Raw genomic sequence first — 20,454 nt, 5'->3', positions numbered from 1 at the left:
GACGTTATCACTAGCCTACTCAGAACTACAATTTAAGCAACGCTTATCGTTTGAATACATAGCCTATGCCTAATGGCGTTGGTCTGCCGTATCTTTATATTAGACTTATATGTCACTTTTCAGGGCAGTTTTTCCTCCTTATTCCGGTGCATGGACTGGTTGGAGCATTAATGTATCCAAGTTTATTCTATTTATTCTTAAGACATATTGGTCCCAACCTCAGGAATTTGACATTGTTGTGATTTTTTTTGTGATACTACATTTGTAGTGCTGCTGTTTTTACTATTTACTGTAGTCTGCAACACACACAATAGGCCTATTTCACAAGATGGCAACCAAAACCGGATGTAGGGGTACTTTGTTTCCGGTTACCGTTGCTACGGACGCAAGTCCATTTCTGACAGCGAAAAATTGAGCCTAAACAGCGACGTGTGTTCTCACAGTCCCTGATAGCTCTGCCAAAGTTCACTGTCCGATGTTATCCGCATTGTCGAAGCATTGCCAGTGAACGTTAAGCAGGCTAAACTGGACAAGGGCTATAAATTCTTTTTTGAGAAGTTTATATTCGGTTATGAAGGTAAGTATAACGTTAGCTCTGGTTCACAAGAAAGCTAAATAGCTAGCTTGCTAACTCCATCAAGTTAGCCGATTAAAGAGATGTTGCACTTCGACATAACATAAATTCTTTTCTGGAGGCGACTCCATTGTGTTTTCGTAGCGTGAAGCAACATCTGCTGTCCGTTAACAGCGTCTCTGTTCCTCTCGGTTGTCCCGAAAATGAATGAATAGGGAGCCTGACAACTGTGAGGAAAAGCAATTCTGTTAACGTTGACGGTCAGCAGGGGAGGCAAATGCTATGTAAGTACAATGTGTTAGGCTCCACAAAATTACTTATGTTATTATACCGAAGTGAAATATCTCTGAACTAAGTTTTGTACTACCGTTACTATTTTGTGACATGCTGTTTGTGCTGTAATTGTTCTAATAAAGATTTATATTGCTTGTCAGATCGCCTGTGTAATGGTGTTCAGTTCACTACCGAGCTGTTTGTTTTCATCGCTGATAATAACTACCCACACATTTTTAAATCAATAGTACAATTCTGAATATATAAATTACAATTCTGAATATATAAATTCAATTTCTGTATATATAAATTCAATTCTGGATATATAAGTACAATTCCCGAATATATAAATTCAATTTCCGAATATATAACTTCAATTCTGAATATATAAATTACAATTCTGAATATATAAATTCAATTTCTGAATATATAAATTCAATTCTGGATATATAAGTACAATTCCCGAATATATAAATTCAATTTCCGAATATATAACTTCAATTCTGAATATATAAATTACAATTCCGAATATATATATAACTCGGTTTATAATCAGGCATATCACAAGACAGCCGTTTTTACTTTTTGAATAATTTCTTTTTTTTTCTTCATGGGCTACTGAGTGAGAAAAACAAGTTTAACATTAGCATCAGTAAAATTTGACAGTACAATCAAGGATAAGCAAACAAAAACGTTAAATAATTAAAATTTGAATGAGGCAATAATTCGGACTTCATTAAGGGGTCCTTATTTTCTTGGTATTAGGACCTTTCAAGTAGGGGCACCAAATTTCACAGGGAATGGCCCAAAGAGCTAGGGAAATAGAAAATAATCTCTTAACCAGGGAGAGTTTCATAGAAACCCTTGCTGCAGCATGCGACAGAAGACCGTGTTATGGCTCAATGGCAAGCTCCAGCGCACACCAAACTACGGAGGAAGAGGTCTGCACGCTATTTCGCCGAGGCTCTCAACCAGGCGAACGTTTCCCTGCTCCTGTTTACAACCTGAGGCAATTCTCCAAACCGCGCAAAGAGTACAGGTGAGCTGCTTAAACTATTTGAATAACTTGCGATGTTGGTGTTTGAGGTGCTTGGCTAAGTTAGCTGTAAACATAGGCCCTACCACTCTTTGAGAAACAAAAAAATAATAATTAATGTGTATGAATACTTTGCCCTTGGTTATATAATCAAGACAACATTGTCAAAAACACGTTTGGAAACACTGTCATTGCTCATTTTAAACTGAAAGAGGAAACGCATCTAGCTAGCTAACTTAGCCAAGCACCTCAAACACCGTCTTCGCGAGTTATTCAGAGTTTAAGAAGCTCATCTGTACTCTTTGCGCGGTTTGGAGAAGTGTCTCAGGTTGTAAACAGGAGCAGGGAAACGTTCGCCTGGTTGAGAGCCTCGGCGAAATAGCATGCAGACCTCTTCCTCCGTAGTTTGGTGTACGGTGGAACTTGGAATGTCATAAAATCAGTTAGCGAGCTATATGTTATGTTATGATTAGCAAATTACGTTTTAGCCAGCTAGCTTGTTAGCAAGCACATATTTGGATATTCAATGTTGAAACTGCAGATGCACGTTTATTTTAGTTGTTAATTGTAATTACAAAATGTATTGACGGACATCGCGACAAGCCTGCTTAAGACATATCAGCTGATTTAAAAATGTGTGGGTAGTTTTTATCAGCGATGAAAAAAAAGCTCGGTAGTGAACTGAACACCATTACACAGGCGATCTGACAAGCAATATAAATCTTTATTAGAACAAGTACAGCACAAACAACATGTCACAAAATAGTAACGGTAGTACAAAACTTAATTCAGAGATATTTCACTTCGGTATAATATAAGTAATTTTGTGGAGCCTAACATTGTACTTACATAGCATTTGCCTCCCCTGTTGACCGTCAATGTTAACAGAATCGCTTTTCCTCACAGTTGTCAGGCTCCCTATTAATTCATTTTCGGGACAACCGAGAGGAACAGAGACGCTGTTAACGGACAGCAGATGTTGCTTCACGCTACGAAAACACAATGGAGTCGCCTCCAGAAAATAATTTATGTCGAAGTGAAACATCTCTTTAATCGGCTAACTTGATGTGGTTAGCAAGCTAGCTATTTAGCTTTCTTGTGAACCAGAGCTAACGTTATACTTACCTTCATAACCGAATATAAACTTCTCAAAAAAGAATTTATAGCCCTTGTCCAGTTTAGACCGCTTAACGTTCACTGGCAATGCTTCGACAATGCGGATAACATCGGACAGTGAACGTTGGCAGAGCTACCAGGGACTGTGAGAACACACGTCGCTGTTTAGGCTCAATTTTTCGCTGTCAGAAATGGACTTGCGTCCGTAGCAACGGTAACCGGAAACAAAGTATCCCTACATCCGGTTTTGGTCGCCATCTTGTGAAATAGGCCTGTACAGCACAAGAATGTATCGCATTTACTGCGAGTTCATGGCCAATCCAGTAGGTGGCGCTGTGAATTATGAGAATAGTCTTTCTCAATATCTATGCGAGTGCTTTCGTTTCGTTTCCGCATCTTGAAAATAATTCGTACTTCCTGTACGCAAGAGACTTTTCCACAAGCAGCTGGCTGCCGCCCGTTAGTTTTTGTTGAAATTGCAGCTAAATATATGAACTAATTAGGTAGTTGAACTTACGAAAATGAATACTGTATTATCAAGGGCCAATTCCCTTTTTGCTTTTTCACTCAGTGTGATGGCAGCTCTCACATTCGGCTGTTTTATCACCACGGCGTTCAAAGATAGAAGCGTCCCTGTGGACATACACGTATCAAAAGTGATGCTGTAAGTGTGAAAAGAAGCCAATTCGTTGGTTTAATGGATTGTTAATTTAATAATTTGTATTTTCGTGTATTGAGTTTGCTGTTGTCTCATGAGCCATTCATCGAGCTAGATAACAGTGCATACTAGGCTAGCTAATCCTGAATTGCATATCATTTGTTCCAGGTAGATTCGCTTGCTGTTTTATTATGTTCGCTTACTGTTTTATTATGTTCAAGGTGCCATTTGCATTCACGTTATTACGTGAGGTGCCAACAGCAGCTGCAGTGTTTTGTATCTATTCATGCTTAAGTAGCAGCGTTTTAGTACTCTTAAATTGGTCATGATTTCAAACATAGTTGCGTAGCTAGTATCCAATAGCAGTAGAGCACGTTGATAGACGGAAGGTCACACAATAACTAGTTGTGTGTGAAGATGTCCTGCCTCAACTTGCAGCACACATTACACACTGGTAATCGTGTACAGTCTGTCTTATTTTATTTATTTTCATTAATGGATTTGGACCCATCATCGAATTTCAGTTTGACTGCATTTCTTCCGGTTTCTACACTATCATTTACGGTGCAAAGTGATGTACTGTTGGTGCCCCTTGGTATTTTCAGATTTTACTTTTGGAGTTAAATTACATTCGCTAGTGCTTTCATCCGAGTGTTGAGTGTACATTTGTTGGATCACGAGTCTTTAATCTCATGCATTGCGCATTGAACGTGTTTGCTTATATTTGCTATTGAAATGTTGTCACGTTTATACACGAATCTGTTTCTCTTATGATATTTTATGAACGTATACCGTCCAAACAAATCTAAGTTGAATTCTGCTCCAAGTGGATTCATAGCTTCAATCATAAGTATTATAAAGTATAGTCTACTGACTGTACTGTATTCACAAGTCTGTGTGTTCTTTTGGTCTGGATTAGCATGGTTAACTTGCAGTCGTGCTTCAGTGATGGTGCATCTTTGGTTGCTGCGCTGGGAATGTTGTTAGCCTGGCCTGTCGCTAGATGAATGCACGTATGTTGCTCTTATAGTGTACGTCGTTCTGGATAATAGCTTCTTAAAAATGAATGTAATGGAGTGCAAATGTTTTGTACAAGGTAGACCTACTGCCTAGTAAAGCACCCTCGACTTTGTAAAGAACAAAACGTTGTTTACAGATAATGACATTTGTGCTACTCCTCCTTTCCATCTTGAGCATTAAAAAAAATCTGACTTCCCATTTGCTCTTCTGTCATGGAAGGGACAGCAGCTGTATTTGATCATGCAGTAGGCCTGTTTAATGGTAATGTGTTCACATTGATTGAGTCATTGGTCACTGGAAATGCTCTTTGTAGAAATGCAAATAATTATAATGTAAATTTAAAATTTCCATGTATGTGAAGCTGTTCATTTTGGAAAAGGAAATGTGTGGCCCTTTATGGTTTAACAGTTTTGTTTATTTTGATTAAAACTTAAAAATGTATACAAGTCAACTGCACTTTTAAGTGGTATTGCAAAGTAGCTACATTTATGTTTTGAAAGTGTTGTGCATATTCCAGTTCAGAGATGACAAGACTCATTTTACACAACTGTTTACACAATTCACACTTCTGTCAGCATTGTCAACTGTGTGAATTGCTGTCAATGACCATGCATTGCATGTGTTCACCCAAAGCTGTTGAATCTTAAATATACTAAATTTGTTCACAATCGTGTGCAAGTGTAGATAAGGTTCAGCAAAGCAAACCGGAGATTGTGTCTGACATGTGAAATATAGGTCAACCTCAGGAAGTTGCTGCTCAGCCAGCTCGTCTCTATGTGGGCTGTCTGTAAAACTGTCGACGCGCACTTGCTTTTCTCTGCAGGAAGAATGTGGACGACTTCACCGGGCCCAGAGAACGAAGCGATTTGGGATTCCTCACCTTCGACATTTCAGCTGATATCCTTTGCCCCTGCGGTTCTTCCTGTGTCTGCACCCCAGTGATTAGTGATGTGAAGTGCCCCGGCTTGTTTGTGTTGGCAGATATTTTTAGACTGGTGATAGGAGCGATAGGCCATGCCACGATTGGTTACTGATGTCAAAAGAAAAAATTTCTGTTTGTTTGCAGATATGTACGATTTATTGGCTTGCCTTTGTCAAGTATTAGCCCCATCCTGAAAGGTGTAGGTCATTATTTTGTTAGAACACAGCAAATTGAAAGGTAATCTGTTGGTCAGATGTAACCAGAATTAGTGAATCTGCCAAGTTTTTTTGGTGGCTGTTTGGCATATGCGACCAGTCATCATTCAGTCATTCAAGCAAACAAACAAACAAAAATAAGCTAGTCAGCAAGTTGCTACACATAGCTATCGGCTACTTGTTGAATTGTGATTAGCTGAGCTTAAGGCATATTCCAGGCTTGGGTATTGATTGAACTGTGTTTAATAGAGCGCTATTATTTATAACAGTGGGCGGTCCAGAGTGCAGTCCAGCGGGTGGGATCTCAGCCTCTCTCTAGATATGATTGGTTGTTCTTTAACCCTCACCACATCTGCAACCAATATTCGACTGGAACGTCAAACAGCTCTTCCTGTACCTGTCTGCAGAGTATTCAACTAAAAGCAACGTGAGTGTGCTCTCCTGTTCCATGTAACTCTTTCCATGATTCAGGTTTCTGTCATTTCATGAATACTGAATCCCTTTTTTTCCCCCAGTTCTTTAAACAGTTACTGCTAATCTGTCGTTGGGCAGTTAACCTATGTTGTTAAATATCTGAACTTAAAAGTTAAAAGGTAATGATCAGTGGTTAAGATCTGGCCTCTGCTTATACAACAATGGTACCCATGTCCTGACTGATTTGTGTAGTCAAATAGAAGCCTGTTTTCTTTGTATGTTCAGTGGCCGTGTTGTTGGATAGTGAATTGAAGTCACCTTGAATATGGTCAATTGCTAAATCAGGTGGTGATATTGTAATGTGAGAAAAGCAGACGTGTATGTAATGCATGAGATGTCGTAAAGGAATTTACTGCGGTACTGAGCAGGGCTGTCTCTTCCAGGCGCTGAACCAGGTGGTTCTCTGGGACAAGATTGTGTTGAGAGGAGATAAGACAAAGCTCTTGCTGAAGGACATGAAGTCCAAGTACTTCTTCTTCGATGACGGAAATGGCCTTCGGTAAGCATTTCTTTTCTCCTCAGGGGGAGGAAAATTATGTAGGTTACAGTATTAATAATGATGTGCAGAATGAACGTTGGACTGCCTTGACATTTTAGTATGAAGCTTTCTGTTAGTGTTCAGAGCTGTTCCATTTGCCTCGTCTTCTCATGTCAGTGTAATGCGCTCTGTGTACAGCAGAGGGCAGTGTGGAAGTAGTGCTGTGGTGTCATTTAAAAATGCCCTGGGCATTTTGGCCCATTGATGTGTATTATTATCTTTATGCTCAGCCAGTCTGCCTCTAGTGGCTGACAGCAGTCAGAATTCCCCCCAGTGTATATGCTGGTTTTTTTTTTCCATCAGTTACCCTGGCTGCGCTAACCGACTGTATCCACCAACACTGGTTCACTCGTGGATTAGATCGCAGTAAAGCGTTTCATAAAGGGACACAAGAGTAGTCTTTGACTGTCATGCATGTGCTTATCAAGAAATGTAGCTGAAATGTCAAATGTTAGGGAAAATTAAGTAAGTAAAGCCAGAAGTTGGCATCAAATACATAAATACAATACAGATACAGCTCTTGTTGCCCTCCTCTACTCTAGGGGGGAACTGACTTCCAAATCCTTCAAGTCCAAACTCAAGTTGGCTGGAAACTTGGCTGGGGAGTGTATTTTTAAATCAAGTGATATGTGCCTTTTCCCCTGTGTCCTTTAAAAAGCATCACATTTGCTCATTAATCTCTTGCAACGTTGACACGTTAATTAAGTCATTATATATACTTCAAAGGGCAGTGCAATTTGTGTGTCAATAACTCCTAATTAGCGGATTCCGGGCATGTTTATTCTTCGAAACGGAATGTACCCAAAGCGGCTGATTGGTGCGCTGTTGTCCTGACGCGCTCTTCTCTCCCGCACAGGGCCAATAAAAACATCACTCTGACGTTGTCGTGGAACGTGGTGCCCAACGCCGGGATCCTGCCCCTGGTTACCGGCTCCGGGCGCAAGTCCCTCCCGTTCCCCGACGTGTACGAGACCACCCAGAGCTACTGAAACCGCCCGCCCGTCTTTGTGAACGTTGTTACTCTTTTATGACTTTTAATAAAAGTTTACACCACAGGGCCTGCGACTCGACTTGTGTTTGCGTGCGGATGTTTAGCTGGATTTGCAGGCTCTTTTTCAGTAAGAGGAGACTTGGGGAGGCCTGACCTGGTCGAAAGCTTCTTGTGCCAGCAATTCTGTTTGAATGTAATGCTCCTTTAAAGGGAGTGTTTTAGGGTGATGTTGTTGAGTGCCATTTTATTTCTCACCTCTAAGCTTGATTGCCACCGACGTTTCATTTCACGTCACTGTGAGTCCTCCAAGATACGGGAAGTTATCTTCTGTAGCATAGTCCTCACTTTTTCCGCCCCAATATTAATATTTTATGTTCCTTTTAGCAGTACTGTGTTTAGCTTAATTGTAATTGTAATTGATTACTTTTGTGGAATGGTTCTGGATTTTTTTGTGGTGGTAAATTAGCAATACAAACAGAACATGCTAATAGCAAAACATACTGAGGACATTCTAATGGTTTTAACAGGCTTCAGCTTGGTACATGTTTTGTGTGTCAAACCAAACACGTTACCTGAGGTTCATCTTTATTTTTCCCCAGTTAGGAATAGTTATTTGCATGTAAAATATGTCCATTTGTGTAAATATTTTAAGATCTGCAAGGTTTCCTTGCATTTAAGTGTACAATAGTGTGCTGTGAGTGGGGTGTCATGTCAAACAGTGTCTTGAAATGATGTTACCAGGAGGTGGCAGCAGAGTTCTTGTTCTGTCATCCAAGTCATTGGTCTGTTTCGATTGTGACTCTCCTGTCTTGCTGTGGGTACGTGAAGTCAAGACCAACAAAGTCGTGCCATTTAAGCCCTATTCTGTAACCCGACTTCTCAAAAACGCTTCAGAAGTACACAAGATATGTGCCCTTTGCATTGATGCATGCAATGTGAACAGCCAGCAGCTTGTGAACTGCAGATGAATTATGAAATTGCTGAAGGGACTATTTGGGTTTAAGGTCCGCATTTTCCCATTTCTGTATCAGTTTTGCAAATTCCAAACTTACTGTACTAAGCTTGAAATAACAGCAATTGCCTGTTTCCAGTTTCTCAAGACCCATTGCCAGGAAATCTATAAATAATTTTGCTTGATTGCACGAGCTCTTCAAGTGAATTTGGTTCCCCTGACAATGACCAAGAAATGGCCTGACATGCTAGCGCTTGCATATCGCTGTGGAAGCTGTTTGGTAGTGTTTTCCCATACCACCACCTCCTCTATGCTCTGTGGCTCGTTTTCACCCATTTAATGCAATGATCTGTGCATGTGAACGAGACCTGGATGTATTGTGTCTTCTACAGTTGTGATATATGAAAAGGACCCAGAGTATAACTGAACATCACATCCACATATTTTGTCATGAAGTTCATCTGAAGTCAATACAAACTGTCTATACAAAAAAGCTCTAAATAAATGCCTGTAGAAACATAAAGACCATTAATACAGCCAGTATGTAAGACATTCCCCACTGTGGCCGTGATCTGATTGCTTTTTATGTTATGCAGCTCAGTGACAATTTTCAATATCTAATCATCTGTACATTATTGTATAGTATACCATACATACTGTATGTAACTTTTGCAGCAAGCAAAATAGATGCTCTTGGTCAGTATGTCAGTTTGTTAAGTAGCAAAGAGTGTAGAAATTCACTGGCTGAGACCAATCAAACTGAATTTCTCTCCCCAGCAACTGTGAGACCTCCACAATCAAGAGGGGTTTGTGTCAATATGGCAAGATTTTTTTTCTCTACCTCCCTGTACTGGCTTCACTTATCTACTGGAGGTGAAGCTCATGTTACACTAGTGGATTTAATGAATTGTTTTTAAATGGCTTTCTTAAGTAGCCTGTGCCATACAGTTTGAGAAACCCCAGCTGCCTTTATGACTCCCTGTCTGTAATGGTGGGGGGTGCGGGTGGGGGTGGGGTTCTTCATACATCACCTGTAGTAAACGCTCACCAAAACAGCCCTGCTCAAAGCATCAAAGGCCAACTGGCATGGAAAATATTCACAAATGTACCCCCAGTAAAATACACTGAACTGAACAACAATCGATGTTAGTCATCAAAAAGGCCCCCATTGTGTTCTGCACAATACACATAGAAAAATCCAAGGTTTTTGGTGTTGTTACTGTAGTCAAGGAAAGATGTGATCGTGGCATGTCAAACATCTGCATTCAAAATACTGATTTAATCTCTGAAAATAGCTCTGACTGAAGTTTCGGCAATCGCGAGTTCCTATGAGCTGTTCTTCGAACATCTGTGGTATGCGGGGGGTACAAAACAAGGGGGAGAGAGAGGGGGAATGAAAAACAGTTGTGTAAGCCTGATACTTAGACAAAAGGGACCAAAGAGAATGTTCCACTCAAACTTAGAGCGAAATACAAATCGATGCCCGCTGTTACAATTAGGAGTTACCGGAGTGTTCTCTTAGCCGAGCTGTAGGCGTAATTGGAGCATGTAGGAAAAAAGCTCTTTGGCCTTAACATCAGACAGCCCGCAACAGAGATCACCGCAATTAAAGCGTGCTTGCGTTTGATTGGTCCAAATGGTCCATGCGCACGCCCACGGAGGCCTGCCAGCTAGCCATGCCGTGACACACAACAGACGCTCTCCAGCGGTCCTGTCACTGGACCCTCGGACACAGGCGGCTCCTGCTTCCTCTCCAGAGCTGGCATTCAGTAGCAGGTCTCCCGCACGTTTAATTCCCTGTCAGCGGGAGAGAGGTGGAGAGGTTCCACCTGGCCACCCACCCAGGGAATCCGAGAGGTGGGCCCAGTCGCTTTTTCAGATTGAAGTTCGGTTTTTCAAAGAGTTTCAACGTTGTATTGAAGGATAAAAAAGACAGTTCAGTGCCCTTGTACTGTATGTGCTGGTGGGATATGTGATATTAGAAGTGAACATGCTGATGTTGAGTAACTCCAGTCAGAACTGATCCTAGTCATAGGCCATATAGGCAGCCACCTATGGCACATTACATTCATGTACCATGAATGTAATGTGCCACCGTCTGTGATTTTAGCTAGGGCGGCACAAAGGCTAGAGTTAGTCCTGACTCCACTGTTTTCAGATTGGCATCAGAATTTATTTATTTAGCCTTTACTTTTTTTATCATCCTCCCAGGAAGGGATTTGTTTCATATCTCACACGGGACTGAATGCATTGTGATGAGTGGGAGTTTGGGAGGAGACGGAGGCCTTGTTTCCCAAACTCCGCTGTGGCTTCACCACATCTCTACAAGCCCTGGCTTCTTGGCCATGTCGGAATGAGGCGCCCTTGCTGAACTCTTCCCAGCAACGCTGGCTGAACCACGTGTAGTTCCCCACCGCACGCCCCTCCTCTTTCACCGAGGGTGTCCCCAACCCGCTCTCACGTCGGTGTGGGGCATCTGAGGCAGCGAACGGCTCTCTTCCCTAAGCTGGGAACCAGATACCAGGCTCCTGCTCCACACCCACATAACCTCACTGCACGCCTGACTGACAGGTCGTGACAACAATATAATTACGTGTGCAACGAAAAAGGCTAACGAGGATAAAATTGAGGTTGTACATCATTACTGGTTTAAATCAGTCCTTGTTCTTTGGTGTAATTCCCATGTGGAATCACTTACTGTACCACTGTACTGCATTGAGCACTGCAGGATCTGTTGGAGAGTTCACACTGTGCCAGTCCACACAGTAATACACTGAAAAAAAAGTATCTTAAGTTTTAGTCTTGATACAAGACCTAAAATCTTTTTTTGCACAAGTAGAAAGTATTACCTTGTTTTAAGTTCATTTTTGCTTGTCAAGTGAAATTGTCTTACCCCTTTGGCAAATCTTGAAATGAGTCAAACTGTCTCACCTGATACGCAATGTTCTTGTCTTATTTAGCAGGATTAAGACCAAAATACTAGTTTAGACTGACTTTTCTTTTGGTTTTTGAAGTGTACAGGAGAGCAATCAAAGGACAGTCCATCACCAACAGCTGGTAGCCTGTGGGTACCTGGTGGGCAGTGTGGGGGCGCTTGCGTAGTGGGGCCCTGGGGGGCCCTGGCTGACCTGAGCAGCCCTACCCTGGGGAGCTGACGCCAGGTGTGGCCACTGCAGGCCCCCAGTCACAGCCAGTTTTTTATGAAGCTATAACTGGCTTTTTGCCATAAGCAGTGGTATTTGCTTTGCACTGAATGGCACATTTGTTGAACGCTGGGATATCAGAGTGACCTTTTCTTGATTCCGGGGGGGTAAATCTTGGGGAGGTTGTTCCTCTTTGTAATTAAGCGCATTGTAAATCATGGGCTGTTCCACCATGTCACTGGTGGACATCTGATATGAACATGAGCGTGTCCGTCAGAATGAAAAATGAACCCTGAAACTACGTGCAGGATGTAGATTGGGAAGCGGTGGAGGTTTCCTTGCCATGCATCGTCCAATCAGCTGCCACAGAAAAGCATTCCACCAAATGTTTTTGTTTCAAAACCTTTTCCAAAACAGCTCATGCTAGATTTTAGTATTTATTATTATTATTTATTTAATTTGAGGTGGATGTTTCCCAGATGAAATTCCCCAGAAACATTTCATCTTTTGCAGGCAAAGATTGTTCAGGCGTGAGTAAAAACCGCAATTCTGAAGCAAAATGTAAAGGCCACTGATGCTCACGCACAGTACTTGTGCGCTTAGACGTACACGTAATTCTGAATACACGGAAGGTAGGTTTCGTTGCTTGTCTCATGTGGTCAGAAAGCAGATTGTGTTCCTTTTTGCGCACGCGGGTCCGCTGCGCACACGTAGCCGGCAGACAGATGTTTACGATTACGCGTCATCTCGTGGAATCCGTGTCACGGCTCGCAGGAGACACCGGGGGTCAAAGGTCACATGACTCGCAGCCATTATCGAACCTGTCAAGTTCAATGTTGCTAATTCTCTGTGTAAGGCCAACTCCACGCACAGTTTCCCAGTGCGATTGCACAGGCATAAATAAGGAAGGATTTCACGGACGTGTGAAAATATTGAAATGAATGGGGGCCTACCAGGAGAATTTGGAGGACTTACAAATAGTTCAGGTAGAGCCGTAATTGGGGATATGCCATTTTGCTGATGCTAAGACTTGAAGTCACAAATCGCTTAAACTCCCTGTACAATTAACACATTTTACGTGGCTGTAGCAAAGGGCACACAAGTACATGTGACTGCTGGTGGGACTGGAGGATTTGTTCCTGAAAGTTTATCTGCGCTGTGGACCACAGGGCCGTTGATTCAGATGCTACTGATGCCCGTTTTCATTTACATTTATACATCCAAAAATGGGCCGTTATGGCAAACCATGAGAAAATAATGAAGAAACTATTTTTAAAATGATGATAATGGCTCCCACAGGCCATTGGAGTTGCTTGATTTTTTTTTTTTAATGTGGAGAGTTAAATAGTGGTGGTTAAATAGTGGTGAGCCACATAATTAGTTATTTAGTCGGTTTATGCATTTTTATGGAGACATGTTAAATTGTGAATTCATGGGAGTCGGCTTTGGTGAGTGCTCTTGGTTGGCTACTAAATGAACTAATATGACAATATAAAATTGTCACTCTCTCAAACCTTTGAAACAAAATTGTTCCAGTTTAATGCATGCATGTATTCATGAAAGGACATGGTGACAAATGACATCTCTGGTTGCGATTGATCAATGGATGTTATGTCTGTCCTTGGGGTAGTTTCTTCATGAATATTCATGTATGGATATAGTAATAGAAACTCATTAAATTATGGAAGTACAGAACATCGAATGACTGTCGAAGCCCCCCCCCCCCCAATACTCAATCTATCAGAAGTCCATTGCCTACAATGCATGTCTGCACATGCTGTGTACCAACCTAATAGGGAGTTGTGACTGCCATCTTGGCCAGTCTGTGCAGTAGATTGAACCCATGGCATCATGTCTGAAAAATGTTCTGAAGGGTCCAAACTAATCCTCCCACTTGATTGGTCCCAGTCTTGGTAGATACATTTCCTTATTGCTGCTTCATAGTACACGACTTTGGGCAACACTTTGCTTGAACTATGTGCCATAAAGTACATAGTCATAAGCATAACCAGCAATGGCTGCATACCTATTTCATCTGATGAGCAAAGTCATAACAGTGTCATGCAGAAATAATTTTGAAGCCGTTATTAAAATTAGCTGCATAAATTGAAACAATGTTATGACATTTTTTTTACAAGCTGTAATGTGCTGTCAGGAGTTGCTGTCAGAACTGGTTGACTGGTATTATTTCACGCTCAAGACTGTTAAGTAGGCCTTATGTTGTATAATTCAATAAAAATACTAGCAACCAGATTATGTCATAGATTAAAGAGGAAATAAAAGGCTATCCATCATAGAACTGAATATCAGAATTATACATAGATTTAATTATTTTATAAGCACTACAATAATACAAAAAATGTTATAAATGCTTGTTATATCCAGGACTTTCATCCCTCTCCACCTTGTCTTTCAACTCCTGAATGCACTCTATGGAAAACAACTGTATCTAAAAATTTCATAAAATGGCTTCCAGCTCTGTAAAATCATACATGCAGACAATACAGACAAGCATATTTATTTATTCTTCTTCATCTTCTTCATACTATTATTATTATTATTTTATTTTTAATTTTTTTGCGTGGGAAGGGGAGGGGGTGTGGGTGTTTGAATTGCCCAAGATGGTATATTGATATGGAACATGCTGTGTTGCCAAGGGCCCTTTTTGTTTTATTTACATCAAATAAACTATGCAAAGTGAGTAACTTCCTGAGTTACCAAGGAGTACCACTGCTGCTTTCGTTCCACTCTATTATCTGCCCTCGGGGAGAAAAACATATGTATTTTTCTGATAGCCAGAAACAAAGGGCTCTACAAGGATTGAAATTCCGTTTAAATTTAGACCAATGGGTAATATTATGCACTGCAATTGAGAGGGATGTTTTCTCAACACGGGTTTTAGCAACTGATTGCAATAGACTGTAAGCCTTGAGAAAGTCCCACTGTAAATATGGAAAACCCAGCTATTGTGTCTGAACTCGTAGGGCACAAGTGTGTCTGGATATGTAAAACATGACTATAGTGGCTGAACGTATAAAACAAACCTATATGTTTGAATATGTCAAACATGGCTGTAAATTAAATTCCCATTTGAATATGTGAGACACAGCTGTAGATTATATAAAATACAGCTATATATTACACTCCATTCTCAAAATGCAAAACACAGATGTATTGTAAACTCAATTTTGCATATGTAAAATATGTGCTTTAAACTCTAATGTAAACACTAAACCGCACTTTGAACGCTGCATTAAAACTGTGGCTGCAGAGTAAACCCTGATTGATTCTTTGATTTTGGGGACAGGGGGACAGCCAGTGGGACACTCAGACTGCCCTGATGTGAGTGTGCGTATCGATTTTGGCTAGTTAGGCATCTCATCAACAGAGGTGTGTCAACAATTCCCTTTATTCGGATATTTTCCTTTTGTGCGGCTCCAAGGTGGAACAACACAGGAAAGGGAATGTTCCCCAGCTAAGCCGAATGGGACACACATGCATGTCACAGCACCCTGCTAGACAAAGCTCTCTGTAGCGTCGTGCTGGGATTCCTTTTCTGACAATTATTTTTTGACATTTTTAAGGAAATGCATGAAATAACATTTGCTCCCTTTCCCGTGGCTTTCTCAAACATTCCATACAGTGCATACGGGTGGGCTGTCTTCAGTTTTGGCACTGAAATGTTCCTTTTACTTTGCATTGAATATAGAAGTTGGCGCATGCAAAATCTCATTAATTTTATTCCTGAGTGTCTTATGGAGCTATATATTAGTCTTTTCTCATTCCACATCATCAGAATGCATCTTGAAATGCTGTAAAGTTAAAGGATATCTGCTCTGTGGTACTTGCTGATGATATCTGTCATTTCATAGATACGTGTAAATTACTAGTGCACATAACCACTTACAAAAAGAGGCTTACATTTTATATTTCTACCATCCAGAGTGCCTGAAATGAAATGAGGTGACCTAGGAATACAGGATGTTACCAAGTTAAGTTTCAGCATATCCTGCACTGCTATCTGCTTAAATCATTAGATGGAATACACAGAAAGCAAAAAACCCTCAGCTTGTTGTGCATTGTCCTGTTCTTGGTACTGGGTCTCTGACTGGGTTTCTAACGTAGCTGTATGCGGAGAGGAGAGCCACACCCAGTTTTCTCGAACTCGGGTCCACACCTAATGACAATCTCAGGTGACACCCCTAAAATGGGGTCGGAGGTCGCGGTGAATTTCAATGGCAGGAAAAACGCACGATAGCGAGCTATGCGCTCGCTGATGTAATATATGGCGAGCCCGCTTTTAACGGTGCGATATATTACCTCGCAATCTGCGGTTCTGGCACCCGACTCCGCTGCCTTCCTGTCCCGCAGGATATGGGCCATCTTGGAAGGAACCGTCAGGGGTAGTTAACTCTGTTGTTAAAGTCAAACGGTATCCAGGAGACAATGAATTATTTCCAAGAGACACCTCCCTGCACTGAACTGCTGGAGAGATGCCTCACAGAGGTTTAAAGGTGTTTCACGTTTGTTTTTGTTTTTTTAAGTTTTGTTCTTCTTTGTGGCTGAGGAACTTTTCGATAAGGCTTACATTCTGGAGTGATAAATTAGGCTAAACTGTATAAAAATACCTCACAGAGGTAATAATAAATAATGCCAGGACTCAATAGGCATTTATAATAACAGAAATTATGATTTCATAATTCACTAGGAAGCACTTCTTTTGAACCAAGAGATTTACTTCACCCAGTATGTGATAAAGGGTTTTTAAATTATTTTTTTTATTGAGCTTCATTGTACAATGAATGAAAAAATTAAAAACTAAAACAACCATTTCATGACAGGATAAATGAAGTAGTTTACAGTTACACTTGCTATTTTCAAGACAACATTTGAATACCAACTTTATTGTGTCAAATTTCTCTTTAACACACTCACCCAGAACCCAATGACAGACCATTTGTTTTCATTCAAATTAACATCTCCCTTTCTCCCTACTGTGCTTCTCTATAATGGCTGTTTATTTATGCAATGTGAAAAATGAGGACTGCTAACATTTAACCCAGTTAATGCAGTCTGTATTGCGATTCAAATTAGACACCATTCACTGGCAAGAACTTATGATGATGGAGTTGGTTTCAGTAATCTGCTGATTTTCTTTTTTAAAGCTTTCTATCATGAAGAAGATCATTTTATATTTGCAGCTTAAGCTTGTATGACAAATTAATTCAGTGTCTGTCTTGCATCCTGGTACTTTTAGGTTACCTTCCTTAAAATAACATGTACAGTGTGTGTAAAGTGTGTCCTTTTGCCACAATAAATACAGGTTATGCACCATTTATGTTAACTGTCATTGTGGGACATGAGTACTATACCCTTGAGCAAAGTACTTATAGCTTCACTAAATATCCAGCTGTATAAATATAAGGTATAAAATACATTGCAAAACAGTGTTTACATCAGTTTGTCAGTGAACAGCCCATCATGTATGTAGATGTGTAAATGAGACAAGTTTTACAGTACAACAATTTTTAAAACTTTTTTTCTAGACTAAAGCTAACTTCATGTGTGTGTGATAGTCTGCCCATGTGAGGAGACATTTGCCTACATTGTAACACTTTTGCATTTGAGAATTCCAAGCACTTCCTTTTAACTTATTCTATTAGGGAAATCTAAGGTTAATTGCAATTGAAAGTTAATTGTATTTGAATGTTGAGCCCATCAAACGTTAATAAACAAACAAAAAAGGCTCTGATTTGTTGGTATAGGGATAAATTCACATCTTCCCAAACATAAGTAAAAGAATCTGTTAAGTGAACTTATATGCAACAACAAAGCAGTTCACAGTAGAATAAGATAACTTTTCATACTGCTGGTAAAACGTGATAATATACCTGGGCTAAGATATGTGTTCACTTGTAAAGCTCTCGAAATGAGATGTGACAACCATCAGCATTGTTCATACCGTGTGTCTGCGATGCTTAAGGGGGATGCAGGAGGCTTGTGTACCTAAGCAAACCGGCACATTTTTCAGGATCTCCAAAACCAACAATGAGCCACTGCAGTAAAACGAGTCTCGTATGTGTGAAAATAAACCCTTGGGCGCTGGAGAAAGGTGCTTCCTTAAAGCCGCGTTGTGTTTTTACGGCCCGCGCCTCTCAGTTGTAAATGGGGAGCGCGCCAGTAATTCTTTCTGTATTTCTGTCCAAGGAAAAATCCTTTACGGGGTCCAGAGCGGGCTAAGAGCAGCAGTAATTTCTAGACAGATGGAAGTTATCAGACAGCATTGGAAATGGAGGGTCATAGCTCAGCCGTAACGATACACGACGCACGAAAACAGAAAATGCTCTAATGTTCTAGAATGGAGGAGGGGGAGAAAGAAGCATTAGCATTGGAACATAACATTCTTCTCTTGTGAACACAGTCCAGGTCATGGAGGGTCTTTTCTGTGCAGGAGAAATGTTGGGAAATTGAATATGAAGTGATGAGTCATAGGTCACGTGACCCACATCGGTCCACTATTAGTGGCGCTATGGAGCTGGACTGCAGTGGAGTAGCAAGTCAAGTGTAAATGGCGCAGGACTCCTCACATGCCAGACCAGGCCGTGTCATTTCTCTGACCTATTCTTTACGGATGAAAAACAGCACACAGCAGGTTTCCATTTAGCCTGGCTTATCAACTGATGGGGGAGAGGATGGGTGGGGGAGGAGATTTGTGGATCCCTCCTTTGCTGAATCTTCAACACATACTGGTGGTCTGCACCACAAGGAAGCATATTCACCTACTCAGCTACTCAGCTGCAGACAAAAGTTCATAAACCTTCAATGAGGTCAAGGTTCATGGTGGGTGGTTCACCTTCAGTGACACCAGCTGAGATTGGTGTCATGGATGAGGTCAACGAGCAGGTGCCACAGTTGACCCTCAACTATGGACTTCACTTAAAAACGCTTAGGGTGCTTGTATCGATGTAGCCACTTTGGTATACTTCAAATCCAAAATCATCTGGATCAATCCCTCTTATGACGTTTTCCTCAGAGTGGTAATTCATACGCTCATACCCTGTAATACTGAGGCAGATACTTCACTGGACCTAGATTTTAATATGTAAGTTTGAACCATGTTGTGGATGCGAAAAAGTGAAGAAAACAATAGAAACCACACATGGTCATGTAAAATAAAGAACTGCTCTTTTCAAAATGTACGTGTTCACTCTTGTGGATAAAAACCTGGCGCTCTTTCCTGCTATTATAAAAAGAAAACAAACAAAACCCAAAATGAAAACTCAATTTCCCACCAGTAACACATTCTACTCAGAAGGCTGGTGTTCTACTAACCAGCATGTATGTGGCTCTAGAAACTTAGGACCCCCAAGGCTACGATATAAATAAACTGCTACATACAACCTCTTGTTGTGTTGGTAGGTATTATTGTGAAATTATTTTTTTAAGACCATAATAACAGATTACATTCTTATTGTTTGCAACTGCTGTTGGTTTATTCTCCTTAAATGGTACCAGCTTCTGGCTACAGATTTTGAACCCCCTTCAAGAGAAAAAACAGATTTCTCATTTTTTGGCTGTGGAGTCATTACTATTGTTGTAATCCTCTGTTTAGCTTGTATTGATAGAATCCTGTGACACACTGTGTTTTGTTAAAAGAAGTACTAACAGTGCTCACTGTCAAAAATAAAAACCCCCATGTTATTACCGAGAGATCTCTTCTTTTTTGTAAAAGATACTTGGTTTGGATTTTAACAAGCTTGACAATTTGTAAGGAGAAGCACTACAGCATTGGAATTCACAGAGAGTTTATGCTTCTGAAATTGTTCATTTGCTCATAATGCTTTGCTATTGAGAGTCACCTTCAAAGCCTGCTTGTGTATATAAATGCATCCCTTGATGTGGAAAAATGACATTATTTATTCAGTCACATTAGAATGACAACCGTTATAGTAAAAGAATATTGCTAAGAGCTGATAGCGTTTATAGGTCAGTTGCAGCATCATTTCAATGTGACCTAGGTACGCACGGTTGTGCTGAATGCTCTGGACATTCAAACTGTAAAAGAATAACCTGGCCTGATGTGTTGGACGCACTTCAAACTAAATTCGTTGCTCAGTGACCAACACGAATTGACCTGATTAAGAGAGGAAATGGAGTCACTCTGAGCCTTCCTTAACGCAGATATGACGGCAAAGAACATTTCATGTTATTATGAACCACCCACAGACACATACAATAGCCACTAAAACCACCTTAGCAACAGATGCAGAGCGTAGGGGTGAAAACACACACTAATTAGCACAAGGACGTGCCTTTTCTAATTATTTATTTGTTTTTATTACAGGTGGATGTACAAAAACGTTTTTGGTGTAGAAAGATAAATAGCTGCCCACTTGCCAATGTCCACATCCTGCTTTTCTTCGCTTTCGATTAATTTTTCATTAGCACTTAATGGTTTCCTTTCCCACAGCCTAAACAAATACCACCAGCAAAAATGCCCACGCTTGTTCTGGCCCTCAGTTCAACCACCAAAGATAAGTTC

At 40.7% G+C, this 20,454-nt stretch overlaps 1 protein-coding gene across 1 annotated transcript; it reads left to right on the top strand.

Annotated features, from left to right (window-relative positions):
- The first annotated feature begins 3,372 nt into the window (after positions 1–3,372).
- On the top strand, positions 3,373–7,884 carry spcs3 (signal peptidase complex subunit 3). Its single transcript, XM_035416840.1, has 5 exons — positions 3,373–3,663; positions 5,501–5,574; positions 6,165–6,241; positions 6,672–6,787; positions 7,683–7,884. Exons 1-5 carry the CDS (start codon positions 3,521–3,523, stop codon positions 7,813–7,815), a joined length of 543 nt encoding a protein of 180 aa, XP_035272731.1. The 5' UTR covers positions 3,373–3,520; the 3' UTR covers positions 7,816–7,884.
- The last annotated feature ends 12,570 nt before the right edge of the window (positions 7,885–20,454 follow it).

This window comes from Anguilla anguilla, chromosome 5 (genome assembly GCF_013347855.1).
Source record: "Anguilla anguilla isolate fAngAng1 chromosome 5, fAngAng1.pri, whole genome shotgun sequence".
Lineage (NCBI taxonomy): Eukaryota > Metazoa > Chordata > Actinopteri > Anguilliformes > Anguillidae > Anguilla > Anguilla anguilla.
This window is presented reverse-complemented; position numbering and strand designations above follow the sequence as displayed.

Bases quoted from the DNA above. Each gene is read 5' to 3' on its own strand.
- spcs3 (XM_035416840.1), top strand. From the start codon at position 3,521: ATGAATACTGTATTATCAAGGGCCAATTCCCTTTTTGCTTTTTCACTC. The intron at 3,664-5,500 runs GTAAGTGTGAAA...TTTTCTCTGCAG, and splicing joins CACGTATCAAAAGTGATGCT to GAAGAATGTGGACGACTTCA. The intron at 6,242-6,671 runs GTGAGTGTGCTC...TGTCTCTTCCAG, and splicing joins AGTATTCAACTAAAAGCAAC to GCGCTGAACCAGGTGGTTCT.